Raw genomic sequence first — 16,807 nt, 5'->3', positions numbered from 1 at the left:
ATATACCCTACCCTCACTCTTATTAAAATAGCTACTCTTTGGGCAAAACAAAATTGTTGGTGACGATATGGAAAAATGAGAGAATGTAAAATGGGACACAGAGTATGGAAAAGACCTTGGGAGGTCCCTGAAAACTTGAACATAGAATTGCAACACTGTTGCTATTGCTAGGTGCTATCAGTCAGGTCTAAGTCACAGTGGCCTGCACCATCCTCATGGGCAATAGATGTGGAACACCTCACGAACGTGTGTGCCGTTCTTGCCCGGGGGCCGTGATGATCTTCCCTCTGTCCGTCCAAGTTTAGTGATGCGTTAATGAAGCCAGCACATCTTTATCATTTTAAAGGATAGTTTGGTATGCCAACTAAGTTGACTTATTGTAACTTAATAGTCCTCCGTTGTTGGACATTGTGGTTTCCAACGTTCATTATTGTAAGTAGTCATTGCAGTGGAGCGTTACACACCCCCCACCCCCACCCCGCCCCCTGGACTCTGCCTCCACTCCCATCTTTCTAGTGAAACAGCTCTCACCAAGATCCTCAGTGGGCCGCTACTGGGTGAGCGCCTTCCGGTGTTGTCTCAATTGGCTTCTTCGAAGTTCCGTGCTGGTGACCCTCTCCCCTTCTTGAAATCGGGGCCTCCCTTAGCTTATGAACACTTTTTTTCCGGAAGGTCTTTTTCTCTCTAGAAGTTCTGGAAACTTGAGTTTGCTTCCTGAATGTTGGTGCTGAGCCCTGTCTTTGGCTCTCTCTTGCTTCTATTGGCAGCATGTCCTGGATAAGCTAGGTACCTCTCATGGCTCCAAGTTTCATAATTCAGGGATAGTTCCTCAATCCTTTCCTACATCCCAGGTTTCTCTACCCACAGACTCATCAATGTTTTCATTGTTATACACTGCCATTTAATCTGTTCCCAACTCACGGTGACCCTGTATACCAAGGAACTAAAGGCCGCCCAGTCCTGCACCATCTCCCTGATTGGTTGTAGACTGGACCATGGTGATTCAGCTGGTTTTCATTGGCTGATCCCACAGCCTTTCCCCCTTTTCTTGGACTGGATGCTTTGCTGAACCGTGTAAACCATTTCAGCAGCACAGAAGCCTCCACTGATTGATGGGTGGACGCTGTGCAGGCGGCGCGTTGCTTATCACACCTGGGTCTCCTGCTTCAGAAGATGAGAACTCTCCCACTGAAACACCGTGCTTCATTGCTTTCCTGACCCTTCTAAGCACGGTCCTTGGATAAATGGTGCCCCTTTGAGCTCAACTGGCTGATGATTGGTAAGGTGTGTGCACTTCACACCAGTGTTACTGTTCCCCTAAGGCCAGGGTGGGGGTCTTGTTTTCTGCTAAGGGCCATTTGGATGTTTTTAGCATAACACCTGGACCACACGGGTCAAACATTAAATTAACGCATCCCTAGAATCATGGATATAACTGCTTCTCTGGCGGGGTGTGCCGTGTTAGCTGGTTTGGATGATTTCAAGGGACTTACACAGCCTGTGAACCCTGGTGGCATAGTGGTTACAAGTTGGGCAGCTCTCTGCAAGGTCAGCAGTTCGAGGTCACGAGCCACTCAGCAGGGCGACAAGGCTTTCTCCTCCAGTAAAGAGTTCCAGTCTCAGAAACCCACAGGGGCAGTTCTACTCTGTCCTGTGGGGCTGTTAGCTGCGAGTCCCAATCAACTCGATGGGAGTTTTATGAGATACAGTCTCTTGTTCCTTCTACTCCGGGGGTGCTGTTGGATAAGGGCCCAGCTGCTTCTCTGGAGAGAGCTGAGGCTGTCTGCTCCCAGAAACACTTTCAGTCTCGGAAATCCTGTAGGGAGCTGCTATGAATCAGAATCAACTTGATGTCAGTGAGTTCAGTTTTTATTGTTTGGCTGAAAATAGAGTACAGTCCCAGACCTGACAGGTGACTAAGGGCCATCATTAGGCATTTTAAAAATCTTAAGTTATGAAACCATTCCACCTAGATATGCAAACCTTTCAAACTCGGTGGGTTCATAGTTGAGCGTATCCTTCCTCCAGCCCCTCCCAAGATCTTCTCCTATACTTGTGCTCCCTGTTTTTGGTCAGAAGAACCCTCCTAGCCTTAATCACGTAATCTAGAAACCTCTGTGTCATCTGCGACTCACTTCCCTCCTCCATGCCGGCATCCTGCTGGTTTCACTTCCTTCATTTCTTTTGACTCAGCTTCCTTTTCTCTGGACTTCCTAGGGACACCCGCCATCTCTCACCTGAATTCCCATGACACATTTTCTTTTCTTTTTTTGCTGATCTTGCCCTTCGGACTGAATAACATTCCCACATTACTATCTGCCGAGAAGCGAGACAGAGTGGCCTTTGGAAAATGTCACTGGAATTCCTCTTCCCCGTGTTCAGAGCCTGGCTCGAGCTTGTCTGAGCAATCCCTGCTCGTGCCCCTCAAGAGCCAGACAAGCTGAGGTCTCTCTCTCTCTTTCACGGAGGTAAACATTTGCCATTTCAACAGTCTTCCCGTGGACACTTCAGTGACATCATTTATGCTTATCACCATGGTATCCAGCCCTCCCCCTTACCTGTGCTGGATTTCTCCCATCACCCCTCTGCTGTGGACTCTCCATTCCTGCCTGGTTCCCGTTGCCCCATGTTATTTATTCCCATCTCCTGGAAAGCTTTGCTTTTTGCCTCTCCCTTTCTTGAAAATGTTACAACAACTTCTTTTTTTAGATCATTTTATTGGGGGCTCTTACAACTCTTGTTACAATCCATACATCAATTGTATCCAACATATTCGTACATATATTCCATTGTTCTTTTCTAGACATTTACTTTCCAGTGAGCCCTGGGGATCAGCTCCTCTTTTTTTCCCCCTCTACCCTGCCCCCAACCCCTATGGCCTCTTGATAGATTATAGATTGTTCATTACTTTCAAATCTCACACTGACCACTGTCTCCCTTGCCCTCTGGTTTCTGCTGTCCTTCCCCCTGGATGGGTGTGCAGTTATGTGCCATTCATTGCGATCGGTGCCCCCCATCTCTCCCCCACTTCCCCCTACCCCTTTTGGTATTTATATTCCCATTCCTGTTCCTGGGTTCCACGTGTCATGAGCTTTTTTTAAAAAAAAATCATTTTATTAGGGGCTCATCAACTCTTATCACAATCCATACATACATCAATTGCCACAACAACTTCTTCAGCATGCTTAGCCCTCCCAGTCTGCAACCAAACTAAAACCCACTCCCAGTTGAGTGATTCCGACTCATCGCAACCTGTACTACAATCTAGACCACAGGTTTCCATGTTGGAAATCTTTAGGAGTCAGGTTGCTGCAGCTCTCTTGCCGAGGAGTGGCTAGTGGGTTGGAACCGCTGGTCATTTGCTTAGCACCTGAGTGATCCATCACTGTGTCACCAGGGCTCTCAGTCTCCGGAAAGTCTCCCCTAATCCTCACCCCGTGAGGGTGGGTAAGCAGCCTTCCTGAGAGCTCCCAGGGCTTCCTGAGCCTGTCAGAAAGCCGTCCAGTTTCTCATTAGCTACCTGATTGATTTCCTGCTGAGGTGGGAGCCTGTTCTCAGGAGCTTATGTTTTGACAGAAGGTGCTCGGCAGAGCCCTGCTGAGCCGGCAACCACGCAGAACAGGAGCCCGGGGAGAGCAGTGGCTCCGAGTTGCACTGCAAACTGCAAGGTCAGCGGGTTGAAACTACCAGCCCCTCAGAGCGAGACAGATGGGGCTTTTGACTCCCATCAAAATTTACAGCAGGATCTGCAAACTGTTTAAACAGGGGGCAGTTCACTGTCCCTCAGACCGTTGGAGGGCCAGACTATAATTAAAAACCCCCCCCAACTATGAACAAATCCCTATGCACACTGCACATATCTTAATTTGAAGTAGAAAAACAAACGGGGCAAAAACACCCAGCAGGCTGGATAAATGTCCTCGGCCCCATGTGGCCCGTGGGCCATAGTTTGAGGACCCCTGATTTCCAGTCACAAAAGCCTACAGGAGCCCTTTTACCCTGTCCGATAGGGCAGCTATGAGAAATGCCTCCTAGTAATTTGTCTCCTCGAAGAGTCCATGTTGATTTATCCAGCCACTAGCAATGAGAGTGTGCAGTTAGTCACTTTTGTCATCAATCACTTAGTGAGCGCTTCCCCGGTGAGTTTCAGTCAGTAGAGAGGCAATGACTACATCCGGATTCCTTCAGCCTTTGTAGATGCCAGTGGTGTAAGCTTTCCTCACTGAGGTGTGACCAGTAGTAGTAATCTGGGGAACAGCAGTTTGTTTGTTTGTTTGTTTTTAATAGGGGCTTAGATCAGAGAGTAACACCTTGCAAGCAGGAATACAACTGGATCTTCTCAAGTCTGGAGACTTACAGCCAAGTGGGGAATGTTATTTAGGGTTCATTGTATTCAGTCTCTCCAAAGGAGGCCAGAAGGCACAGTAGGACTTGTTGGTCTACGGAATCTGCCAAACTTGTTTTGACTGGGTAGGAAGTGAAGCAACTTCTCAGGGAGGGAACCTAGCATATGTCTCTCGTCAGAGGCCGACCAGACCTACAGCAGGCCTTCTGCTTGTGAGCCCAGGTTGAATTTTGCTTTTCAACCAGAGTGAGGCCCAGTTTTGTCTTTGGCAACATGGTTTCTTTAGATTTCAAACATAAAAGTTACATTTTTAATCAGGAAACTGGTATTGATTTCCCAAATAATTTATGTGCTCCCAACACAAGGGAAGCGTTCTGTGGGAGGCACAGATAGTTACCGGCCCTTGGCTACGGGCCTAAAGATGAGTGGTTTAAATCAGTGGTGGGAATCTAATAGTTTAATAAAGGGCTCACTGCCCTAATGACCATTTTGAATATGAAAAAGAAATCTACATAAGGACCATAGTTTATCATTTCATAGTTAATATTTAAAGAACAAAAGGTACACAAAAGTAGATTATGTTATAAAGACGTTTTAAAATATTAATGAAAAATATTGATATCCGACCAAAAAAGCAATACAACTGTTAAGAGATTGCATCTTTTTTCCAACAGTTTTATTGGCAAGTAATTTACATATCATAGAATTCAACAGTTCAATCATTTAATCATATCAAGGAGAATTGTACAATCACCCCCACATCAGTTTTTTAAAGAACATTTCCCTTCCCAAGGTTAAATCACCTTCAAGATGAGTTATGTGGTCACAATCCATTCTAGTGCTCCCTCCCTCTACCAATTCATCCCGAGATCCCCTTACTCCCCATCATCCACCCCCACCCCATCCTGCATTCCCTAAAACCTCTTGTATTCGTTATTCTCATTATGCATCACTCTTCCTGTGCTTCACAGCTGGTGGACCCAACAGAAAACAAGAAAAGACACAATAGCACTAAGGCAATAAGGATAAAAACACAGCAGTACACAAAGACGCAAATAATGTGTAAGGAGGAGAAAACCTCCGACAACATTCAAAAAGCCTGAGAAGAAACTTCTGTCATGGAACCAGGAAGAGATACCTGCACCCAGAACATGCTCATGTCCCGTCTATGGGGTGGTCAGCTGGCCAACTGTCCAGGTTGATGTAGCAGAATCATGATGACAGTGGTCTCTGCCTGAGAGGAAGGCTGTTCGAGACTCTTGCCTGCGGCTAGAGCGGAGCTGCCAGTGGCTCAGCCTGACCAAATACTCAGCAGATGGGTTTGGAAGAGATTGCTTCTTGACTGGCATCCTCATTTGCATCCTTGGCAATGTTTACAGGTGCGGCCAGGCCAGAATGAGCATCACTAAGCATTACTATGGGCACTTAGGATAGGCACTGCTGTGCAGATGAACGTTAGCAAGGAGCAAGAAATGTAGATTTGTGATTTCCACATTGAAGCCATCCATTCGCTGTGGAGAGAATCTTGATCAAAGCGCCCTTTTAGCAACCAGCTGGCTGAACTCTACACCAAATTGGGTTCTGCCGAACCAGTGCCAACCAGTGTAATCCCCCAACTCGTTCAAATCCGCCTCGAGGCACCTCCAAAGCCAGGCCTGGTGGACCGCTTTGGCAATGTCACGGCCTTGGATAACCTCTGGAGCCCCCTTCTGCACACACGAGATTGCTATAGGATGGGAGCAATTGAGCAGCAATAGAAGCAACAGTAAAAGCAACTTTTATTTTACCTTGCACAATTCTTGTACACGGCGGACTCTAAGGCTAATAGCTATGTTGAGTTGAATTAGAATTTTCCCAGGTATGCCTTTGTGACCTCCAAGTGACCTTTTCCAGGAGCCATGGGGGTACCCATAGGGTACACACCCTGCTAACTGCAAGGCCAGCACTTTGAAAGCACCAGGCTCCGTGGGAGAAAGACTGGGCTTTCTACATCCATGTAGAGTTGCCGTCCTGGAGACTCACAGGGCCAGTCTACCGTGTCCTACAGGGTAACGACCAGTCAGCATCGGCTACATGGCAGTCAGCTTTGCTTTGTGTGAGTGTATCTTTTTTGTTTTTGGTGGCCCTTTAAGGAGTCCTGGTGATGCTGCATGTTAGGCACCAGCTGCTGACAACCATAAGGTCATCTGTTCTAATCCTCCAACGGCTCAGCTGGAGTAAGAGGAGGCTGTGTGTTCTAGAAACAATTTACCCTAAGGGATCCTATGTAGGGTAGCTATGCGTCGGAATCGACCCCATGACAGTGGGTTGTGTTTGTTTGAGGGGCCTTTTAAACCCTGAGGAGGGTCGAGAACTTCTCTTCTTTGTTTTGAGAGAAGTTTCAATACTTATAGTGCTGAAAAAAGTTGAGAAAGAGGGGGATAAAAACAAACAAAACCAAGCTCACTGCCATTGGATCGACTCGGACTCTTCGTGACCTTAAAGGGGTTTCTGAGAGTATAATTCTTACAGAAGTAGAGAGCCAAGTCTGTCTCCCAGGGAGCGGCTGGTGGTTTTGACTTGCTGGCTTTGCGGTTAGCAGCCCAACATAGAACCACTCCGCCACCAAGCTCTCTGAGGGAGACAGGGTGAAGTAAATTTGCAGAGAGGCCATGTCTTCATACTGAACATGAATCTTTCGCCCCAAGAACTCGGGTAAGCAGTGGTTGGGCTGAGAAATTTGAGGCCTCTGTAGACTATGGGACAGAAAACTTGGGGGTTCTCCGTTTTTCTTTTCCAAAGGGGACCGAAGCACTGCTTATGAGAGGCTGTGGGAAAAACAATCAACGGTTCCCAAAGCGATCCTACAGGGCATTCAAGGAAAAAGCCCGCGGAGCCACAGGCCAGCGCTCCGGAGTTCAAACTTGCAGCGCTTCCCGGAGCCGGACCTGCTGGCCCGGGAGCGCGCCGCGGAGCGAACCATCCGATGGGCCGGCGGGGGGAGCCGCGCGGAGGTGGGTGGGGGCCACCCAGGCGTCAAGCCTCCAGGTCGCCTTGCCGCCGGCGACTCTTCCCATTTCCGCCGGGAGGCGCCGGTGACGCAGCCCCGCGGGGGCCTGGGGGCGCGGCGGGGACCTGGGGGCGCGGCTCCGGCTGCACCCCCCATCCGGGCTCGGTGGTAGCGGCCCGTTTGAGAGTTTCCCGGGGCGCTGCGCCCGGGCAGGGGCGGGCCGACGCCGCCGCGGGAGGAGGGACAAAGGGGTGGGTCGCGGCGGGTCGGCACCCCGGCGGCCCGGGGCTGTAGGTCGCAGCGCTGTGCGTCCGCGCGGACCGGGAGCGGGATTGGCACGGAGTAGCGCACACGGGACCGGCGTCCGCGATGCCGGTGCGAGGCGACCGGGTGTTTCCCCCGCGGCGGGAGCTGTCCGGCTGGCCCCCGGTAAGTGACCCGGGGAAGGGACGCGGAGCGCGTGGGGGGCTTTGCGCCGAAGGCAGCGGGGCTTCTCCCACTCGGGAAGGTCCCGCCGGACGGGAGACGTGGCTGGTGGCCTCCTGCCCTCCCGACTCTTTCCCGTGGTCTGTGTCCGCGGGCGGGCGGGTGGGGGGTGGGGTGGACGCTGCCTGGGACCCGGGCCCTGAGCGCCGCTGTCGAGGAAGCGCAGTCTTGTGGTGCCTTTGTCGCCTGCTGTATGCATTGGCGTTGCCCTTTCCGGCTTTCAACTTGCAACCTGATGCAAAGTTAGAGGCACGAGGGAGAGAACTTGGGACAAACTGACAACTCTTTGGAAGCCAGGATAATTTTGGGGGGGCTGGGGGGGACCGGTGAAGATAAATTGCCTACTGCAAAATAGGTGGCATTTTCTGTAGGGAGTTTTGGAAGAAGCCACGTAAAGGGAGTGGCGAGTGCGCTGCGCGCGAGTATAATTTTACCTGTCACCAGTTGCGTTGATTTCGTCTTCCTTTGTCAGGTGTGCGCTTTTGCAGAGTAGTACAAGTTATAAATACTCGGGGGGTTCAACGTCAAGAGTTTCACATTCTTGAAGCGTGGACGAACTTGGGAGCGAATACTCTAGGGCTTAGTAATGGAACACAACCTCCCACCTCTATTTTAGCCTCACGTCTTAGGCGAGCTCCGTCGCCCGCAGCTGTCTGGCTCCTAATGGCTGTGGTTTCCCACAAGTTCCCAGACGAGAGTCATCCTGTCCTACAAACTGCCTTGGGATTGCACCCGCCCTCTCAGGAATCCCAGCAGAGACAGGGAGAGGTCCCTTTCTCCTGGTGTCTTCGTAGTCTCTGCTGAGTTTGGGGGAACACAGAGAGAGTCCATGTGGTCACTTCTCTTAGGTACACCCTGAGAATGAGATTGCTTGCAGTGAGAACTAGTCGTTGTCATTGCTTTTGTGGAATTCTTGGGCGATACATAGATGATTAACCTGCTTGACAGCTGACTGGAAGGTTGAAGGTTCTAATCTACCCAATAGAAGATCTTGGGAATGCCTTGTGGTCTACTTCTGTGGGAAACAAACAAACAAAACCCAGCCACTGGAAACTCTAGGGAGCACAGTTGTGCTCCCACGTGGGGTTGCCCTGGATTGGAATCAATTAGAAGGTTTTTAGGAGCGTTTGTAGTTAAAAGTGCCGTTTGAATGGCCAAGAGGCGGAAATTAGATTATTCAATATAATTTGTGAACATTACTCACTTGCGTGAAGGCAGCCGGGTAGGAGGCAGCCCCTCCCTGACCTTCCTGGGCGGGCATGCAAATTAAGATAGGTGCCTTCAAGTAGAATTGCAGACAGGTGCCTGCTGCTTCCTCTCTCTGGGGAGAAAGAAGTGTTAGTAAGGGAACCACGGCTTTTGAGATACTTGTGAGATATTTCTCATGGTTTCTCAGCGCTGCTTCCAGAGAGTGACAAAGGAGACCCCTGCCAAGTAATCCCACCTAGGGATGGGTGACCTAACTATTTCAGTACTGTTCAGGGAATCCCACGGGTGCCAGTCACTGTGAGGGATGAACAAAACCCGGCGTCTGCCTTCAAGAGGCCTGGCCATTTTAGACCGTGTTTTAGATTCTCTCAGATCCCGTGTGACTGTGAGGGACCAACAACAAACAGAGGGGGGGGGCGGGGGGGTTGCCCTTTCCCACTTCCTGCTGGGATTCTTGTCTGTTGGGAGAAAAAGACATTTTGCCACTGTTGACCTTTCCACCTCATTTCTTTAAAAAGCTCCTCACTGCCACAAAGTCCATTCGGACCCGATAGCACAGAGCAGAACTGCCCCCTTGGGAGTCCAAGTCTGTAAATCTGTACGGGACCAGACAGCCCGTCTTTCTCCCACAGAGGGCGAAGTGGGTTGCCAATGGCCGACCTTGGGGATAGCAGTCTAGCATGTAATCCACTACATCACCGGGGATCCTTGCACCTCACCGGGGAGGCTGAGTCATGGGACAGCGTGCCTGGCTTGTGTTGTTGCTGGTGTCAGGTGCACATTTGTACTGTGCTGAGCAAACCGGAGCTGGTAAGCAGTATTATATCCTGAAACCCACTACTGAAAACGCTAAGTAGAGCTGGACATGCAGATGGGTTGGGGGGTAGGGGTCAGGAAGGAGACTTGAGGAAAGAGAAAGATTTCATCAAACATGAGCATGGGGACTTTGTTGAACTCCTGATGTGTATTAAGCATGCCTTCTACAACGAAGTGAATCCTTTTCCCAGTAAGCGCTCGATTCCACCCCAGCCCTCTAATATGCATTTCTATGTTGAGGCACTCATAGATTTCAGCCCAATGCATTTTTATGTCTCCCCATGGGGAATTCCATTCGCCATAGCTCCTGCCTTCATTTGTTTAACATTGGGTCTAGTGCTTTGTCTATGGACAGAAGGTCATTGTCAACTGTTTATCTTCCACCAGAAACCACTGAATTAATGAGGTGGAGGGGGAGGACTTTTTTTTGGCTGGTGCAAATGGTTAAACACTTGGCTGCTGCCCTGTTCGAATCCACCCAGAGGTGCCTCATAAGAAAGGCCTGGCAGTCTGATCCCGAAAGGTCACAGTTGGTTGCAACTCCCAGGCAGCACTTCCACTCCTTAGCGCCTGGGGCTGCGATGGGCCAGACTCCATTTAGCAGCATCTGCTTTTAAAATTCTTCTTCCTAATGGGAGGCGAAGGACAGAATCCTCAGAGCAGCTATTGAGCTTGGCCAGGCTTCCTTTCTTAAGAAGTGACACCCTTGAAAGTTTTATTTTTAGGAGACATCAATTCGTGGGACAAGGTGGGGTAGCGTTTGTCCCATGACAGTACATTCTGTAGCTTAAAAAGCCATGCAGATTCAGTAGGGAGTGGTGTGTGGTGTGGGTGTGGGCCCCCCGGGTGGGGTGAAGAGTTGGGAAAGGTGAGTTAGTAATCACAAGGGAAACTTTCAACATATTTCTACCTAGAATATGAACTGTCAGGGAATTCCTTAGCTAATCCCTAAAACAAATTCCATCAAAGAGCTTCGGCTGTGGTTTTTTCTCTACGTTAGGCCTGGCGTGCCAATAAAATGTCCTATTGATTAGACTCCAAGCCGAGCTCTGGGGTCTGGCCTCTGCTGATTGGAGTGGCCTCAGATGAGTCAGCCCGGTATTGAGTGGCTTTTTCTAGCAAAGGTGACCTGGACTGTGATAGTGTGTGCAGGTGGGACCACCGCAGAAGAGGGTGGGAGGTGCCCCACTGAGCTGTGAATGAGATGCTCTCCTGATGCTAAGCCCTAAGGCTCTGAGTCACAAACTTTTAGTCCAGCAAGAAATCTTCCCTGAGCTTTCAAGAAGTCACCCTATTAAGAACCCACTTCACATCTCCCACCCTGGGAATTTCTGTGTCCTGTTTCAGCAAGAAGGCCATATAGCTAGCACATTATGGAGGAACATTATGGAGGATTTGAGCTGGGATTACCAAGCAGGGCGAGGGGGAGATTTCCAGGGTGTACCATAGCAATAAGGAGCCCCCGGACACACCATGGCTGCTAACTGAAAGGAAGTGGCTCTGAGAAAGGCCTGGCAGTCGGCCCCTGTGAAGTTGACAGCTTAGAGACCCCTAACGGGCCAGCTCTTCTGGCACATGGGTCTGTGCATCAGAATGGAATGCAAGGCACCTGACAACAGCCCCCAAACAGCCCCCAGACCAAACACCACCGTGGAGCCGACTTCGGCTCATAGTGAGCCAATAGGACAGGCGGAACTGCCCTCATCCTCTTCACGGGAGTAGAAAGCCTCGTCATTCGCCCACCGAGCAGGCTGGTGGGTTTGAACTGCTGACTTTGCGGTTGGCAACCTGGCGTGGAACCAGCCCGCCACCAGGGCTCCTCCAAGGGCACTGGCCCTAGAAAGAGGTTTTCAGGCATTCCGTTCTAACTTCACTATGCGTGTAGGGTGGTACTCGGGTAAGTAGTCCGGGAGGCATGTACACTGCCTGCGTTATTGCAAACGAGGCTGAGCTCTAAGGAAGAGCGTCTGCTCTCACTGTTTCAGCGTGATGAGGAAACTGGCTTCTGGAAATTTGGCCCCTGAAGACTGCAGTCCTGAGGTGCCTGCCTGGCGCTGGCAGTGGCTTCCTGATTGTTAGGGAAAGCAGCCCTGGTGGTGCCACGGGTTAAGCGTTGCCCTGCCAACAGCAGTGAGCTTAGCTACTCAGTGAGTCAAACTCACTTGACCAGTAAACATCTATAGTCTCAGGACCCTCTAAAGCAGTGGCTCTCAACTTTCCTAATGCCGCGGCCCTTTTGTACAGTTCTTCATGTTGTGGTGACCCCCCCAGCCATAAAATTATTTTTGTTGCTCCTTCATAACTGTCATTTTGCTACTGTTAGGAATCGGGCGACCCCTGTGAAAGGGTCGTTTGGGTCACTGTGAGTTGAATCAACTTGATGGCGGTGGGTAGTGCCTCCATCAGCAGCCCTGGTGATGCAGTGGTTTAGCACTCTGCAGCTAACAAAAGGTCAGTGGTTTGAATCCACCAGCTGCACCGTGAGAATAAGAATGATAGTCTGCTTCCTGAATGATGCAAACCTGGGAAACCCCATTAACTGTGGCTTTTTTAAGCTAAAGTCCCGCTCCCTCCCTCCCAAACCACCTTTTCCTGCCTAAGTCTGTGTAAGATGGTGGGGGGAGAATGGATAGGATTCATTGGTGAGTAATTGGTGAGGATTCATTGGATTGCCATTCTGCTGGGTATAAGCTGAGCCATTTTAGAAGCGGGAAGTGGGTGGGGATCTCACTACCAGCAACCACAGGACTGGAGCACATCTTCTGGACCCTGAGAGCCCTGGGCAGTTGAACCTCCTGGATCCAGAAGACACCTGTGGCATCAGAGGGGCAGCAACAGTACCAGGAGTTAACATGAGACAGACAGAGTGATGAACTTCCCGGCCTACAGAGCATGTAAAACTGAGTACTCTTAGGAAGGAGGAGTGGGACACCTCTGGACACTTAATTGGGGGAGCTGAGCGTGCTGACCCTTATTGTGGAGCTGACTCCTTTCAGGCTGAGACTTAACTAGAGTCTCTGGGCACTCAATTCAGTGAGCAAAGTTAGCTGACCCATGGAGCTTGAACTGAATGCTTTTGGTTGAGGCCAGCAGGGGAGTGGCATGTCCTTTGGGCATTTATTAGCAGCCCTTTGTAACACGTCTGTGAGTCCTGTGTGGCCATTAGATAGAGCATAGAATCTCGATAGGAAAAAGTAGGTCATGTTGGGTGAGAAAGAACCCAACCTTGGTGGGGCATCCTGGTGGCAGTAGGTTTTTCTGTGTGTCCATGGAATCCTGCGTGGAGCTGGCTTGCCTGCTAAACGAAGGGTCATGGGTGTGAGTTCACTGAGAGGAGCTTTGGAAGAAAGACCTGGTGATCCGCTTCTGCCAGATCTGCCACTGAAAACCTTGGGGAGCACACACCCCAACATCGCAGGGTCCTCGTGAGCCTGAAGCCACTTGACTGCAGCTGTCAGTGTCTCTATCATCAGTCGCAACCACCTGTGGGCTCAGAAGATAGATTAAAAATACCTGATAAGTTAATTAAGCCTCTTCCTCCACTTCCTCCACCCCAACCCTATCACAGTGCTTCCTAAAGTGTGATAACAGAGTGACTTACAGATGGTACTGGGAGGGACATATTCTATTTTTTTAATGACTGTGTGACTTCGCAATCATCTCATTAAAGCTGGACAACGAATACGGAAGGCTAGAGAAGAATTGGAGTGTGGAAAGTGCCATGGATGGCTCTGAAAACAAACAGACCTGTCTTGGAAGAAGGATAGCCAGAGTCCTCCTCAGAAGCGAGGGCCGCGGGATTGGGGAAGAATATGCTACTTGGTATAGTGACCAGGAGGAAGACTCTGCAGGAGACGGATTGACCCAGTGGTGACGCCAAACATACAAATAACTGCGAGGCTGGCACAGGACCGGGCAGCAGCGTTTCCGTCTGTTGTACACGGGGTTGCTGTGAGCCGGAGCTGACCTGGCAGTGGCGAAATCTGAATATTGTCCAATAGGAATAGACAACGCAAAGCCACCCCACTCAACCTAGTACTTCCTGGGAGTTGCTGCTTAGAATGAGACTACAATTAGAATGTAAGCTATAAGCAGCTGGTCTCTTATGAAAGACAGTAAATCATATCGGGGGAGTGGTATCAGGATAAGCAATCGTAAAGACCCTTGAAATCAGCTGGGAAGCACGGCTTTAAAACAGGAACGTGGCATTTCCTTAAGGAAGGGCACGTTGACCTCAGCCACACCTTCTAGAGCAGTGGTTCTCCACCTTCCTAATCCCGAGATTCTTTAATACAGTTCCTTATGTGGTGACCCCTCAACCATAAAATTATTTTTGTTGCTACTTCATCACTGTCGTTTTGCTACTGTTATGAATTAGGTTGGTCAACCCCCATAGGGGTCGCGACCCACAGGCTGAGAACCACTGTCCTAGAGCCTCGGGCCCACAAGAGCTAGGCCAAGTGAACTTGACAACTTCTCGTCTTAACCATGTGTTTTTTGCTTGTGCACGCAGAGCTCTCTCGGCACTGCGGAGAGTCCTCTTTCGGGCCTGACCTAGTTCTCCGTGCTTTCTGTGTTGTCCTCAAACCAACACATCTGATTTGTGAGGTCTGTTGGTGTGGCATTTACGATGGCATGCCAGGAAAGGGAGGAGCTGTGTCGGGCCCTACTGGAAGGGCAGTTTGTGGCCACTCTGTGGCTCAGGAGGGGCTGCAGATGAGAGTGCGTGGAGTTGAGCAGGTCCCGTGTTGATGTGTGCAGCTGTCTAAATCGCCTTTTCGAACAGGGCGCCAGCTGCATGAATGAGCATCTTTTCATGTGGTCTATGTTGGCCTGCGAAATAGGGGTTCGCAAAGAGCTGATCAGAACTGGACGTCTCAAGGTAAAACAAGGAAGCCTGCCTTGACCTAGAAAGAAGAGCGGTTGAGATGGTTGCGATGTGCGTGTTTGGCGGGTGAATGACAAAGGAGAATCGGAAACACTGGGTTTCAGCCAGCAGCTTCCCTCACCTGTGAATGACGGTGAGACATCCCAAGCTCTCCGTTAGCCACGTGCACGTCCATGGTTTTACACTAGTTTAGATATTTGGGCAGTCTGCAGATGGTTGGAGCTGAGCCAGTTCTGTAGCCCTAAATATACAGTGCAGTCACTGATAGGCCATTCGTTGTAAACTGCATACTACTGTAGGATACACTGTAACAATGAGGGCTTACTTGCACTCTCCGGCTAGTGTTAAGCCTGCCAGAACCCACCAGTTGCTCAGAGAGAAAGTTGCGGCAGTGTGTAAGATGATCAGCCTTGGATGATGTGAAATATCACCCCCCCCCCACACACACAGTTGTACTTTGTCCAATGGGGTTGCTCTGAATTGAAATACACACATACATTCTGTAGACGTATTGTCAGGAGAGACCAGTCCCTGAGGACATCCATGTTCGGTCAAGGGTGGAAGGCCCTTCACATAATGGATGGACACAGCGGCTGCATCAGTGGACTCAGGCATAGCAGCAATGGTGAGGATGGCACAGGACCGGGCAGTGTTTCCTTCTGCTGTGCACAGAGTTGCCGTGGGTCGGAACCGACACCGAGGCACCTAACAGCGGCATGAGTCGGAATTGACTTGATGGTGGGTTTGGGTCTGGAACGTGTTAAATGTGAAGGCAGTGGGGGTTCCGGGGTAGAGTTCTCACTTTCGTGTGGGATACCCAAGTTTGACTCTTGGCCAGTGCACACATCTCTAGCGTAGTCACCACTTGACTGTCACTGGAAGCTGTGTGTTGCCATGATGCTGAACAAGGCTTGAGTGGACCTTCCAGACTAAGAAGAAAGGCCTGGCAGTCTACTTCCCCAAACTGGTCATTGCAAATGCTGTGACTCACAGTGGGTCATCCTGCTGGACATTCGGTGTCAGCATGATCAACTCGATAGGGGTGTGTGTGTGTGTGTGTGTGAGAGAGAGAGAGAGAGAGAGAGAGAGAGAGAGAGAGAAATGCATACTTTTGATGAACTCATTGCCATCGAATCGATGCTGACTCATAGTGACCCTATAGGACAGGGGAGAACTGCCCCTGTGAGTTTCTGAGACTGGAACTCTCTGTGGGAGGAGAAAGTCCCATCTCTCTCCTGAGGAGCGGCTGGTGGTTTAGAACTGCTGACCTTGTGGAGCAGCTGAACATGTAACCATCCTCACGCATAAGAGAGTCCCCGTGGATAAAAGAGCTGCTGTGTTTTAAGAAGGTGGAATGAGCAAAACATTTCAGAGCCTACCATTAACCCTGGCAGAGAGCCATGTCACAGCCCTGAGAACAAGTGCTTGCTAAGTCCTTATTTTATGTGCGAGTAAACACACACTTCATATGGTAATTATTCAGTGTAAACATAGAATTAATTGATAGGGTCATTGTTGTTTTTGTCTCAGACTTTAATCAGCCATATTAAGTGTACGCATCTTGGTCATGGGGAAAATGACTTTCATTATCTTTTGAAACTTTTAATTATATGGCGCCTCCGCCTGTTGTCACCCTTTATACCCATGGAACCAGGAGCTTGAATATTGACAAGTCTGAGGTGTTGGGAGGGAATGTATGTAGTACGTTGTGGGGAAGAATTATGGGATGGCTATTCTTATAGGTAGGTGACAGTAGAGTGTCATGAGTTGTTGAAGTCCTGTTATGGCTTTAGCTGCATATTAAGGAAAACCTTTGTTAGGTACGAGAGAACACCTGCAGATAATCTGGGCTTTGTCACTTGCGTTGAAGGTGAACAGGCATGCTGCTGCTTCCTAGCCATTGCGAAGGATCCCTGGTGGTACAGAGGACTAAGCATTGGGCCACTAACTGCAAGGTCAACAGTTGGAACCCACCAGCCACTCTGAGGGGAGAAAGATGAAGCTCTTTGCTCCTGTAAATATTTAGCCTTGGAACTAAATGGCTGGGCCATTCTTATACTGCCCTAAGGAATCA

The 16,807-nt window shown here is 49.9% G+C and overlaps 1 protein-coding gene across 6 annotated transcripts in view; it reads left to right on the top strand.

Annotated features, from left to right (window-relative positions):
• TJP2 (tight junction protein 2) overlaps window positions 1-16,807 on the top strand; it is a 172,068-nt gene that overhangs the window by 56,160 nt on the left and 99,101 nt on the right. Inside the window, exon 1 of one of the 6 annotated variants that reach the window (XM_075560563.1) lies at window positions 6,919-7,039. The exons of 4 other annotated variants lie outside the window; for them this stretch is intronic. Coding sequence is in view for 1 of the 2 variants with exons in the window: in XM_075560561.1 (XP_075416676.1) it covers window positions 7,704-7,763 (60 nt within the window). In the remaining variant the exon portion in view is untranslated. Of the gene's footprint in view, window positions 1-6,918; window positions 7,040-7,563; window positions 7,764-16,807 lie in introns of those variants that run through there. One more of the 6 variants, XM_075560561.1, reaches the window with a different exon arrangement.

Source organism: Tenrec ecaudatus, chromosome 10 (assembly GCF_050624435.1).
Source record: "Tenrec ecaudatus isolate mTenEca1 chromosome 10, mTenEca1.hap1, whole genome shotgun sequence".
NCBI classification, from domain to species: Eukaryota; Metazoa; Chordata; class Mammalia; order Afrosoricida; family Tenrecidae; genus Tenrec; species Tenrec ecaudatus.
The sequence above is the reverse complement of the archived record's forward strand: the minus strand, read 5'-3'. Positions and strand labels throughout refer to the sequence as shown.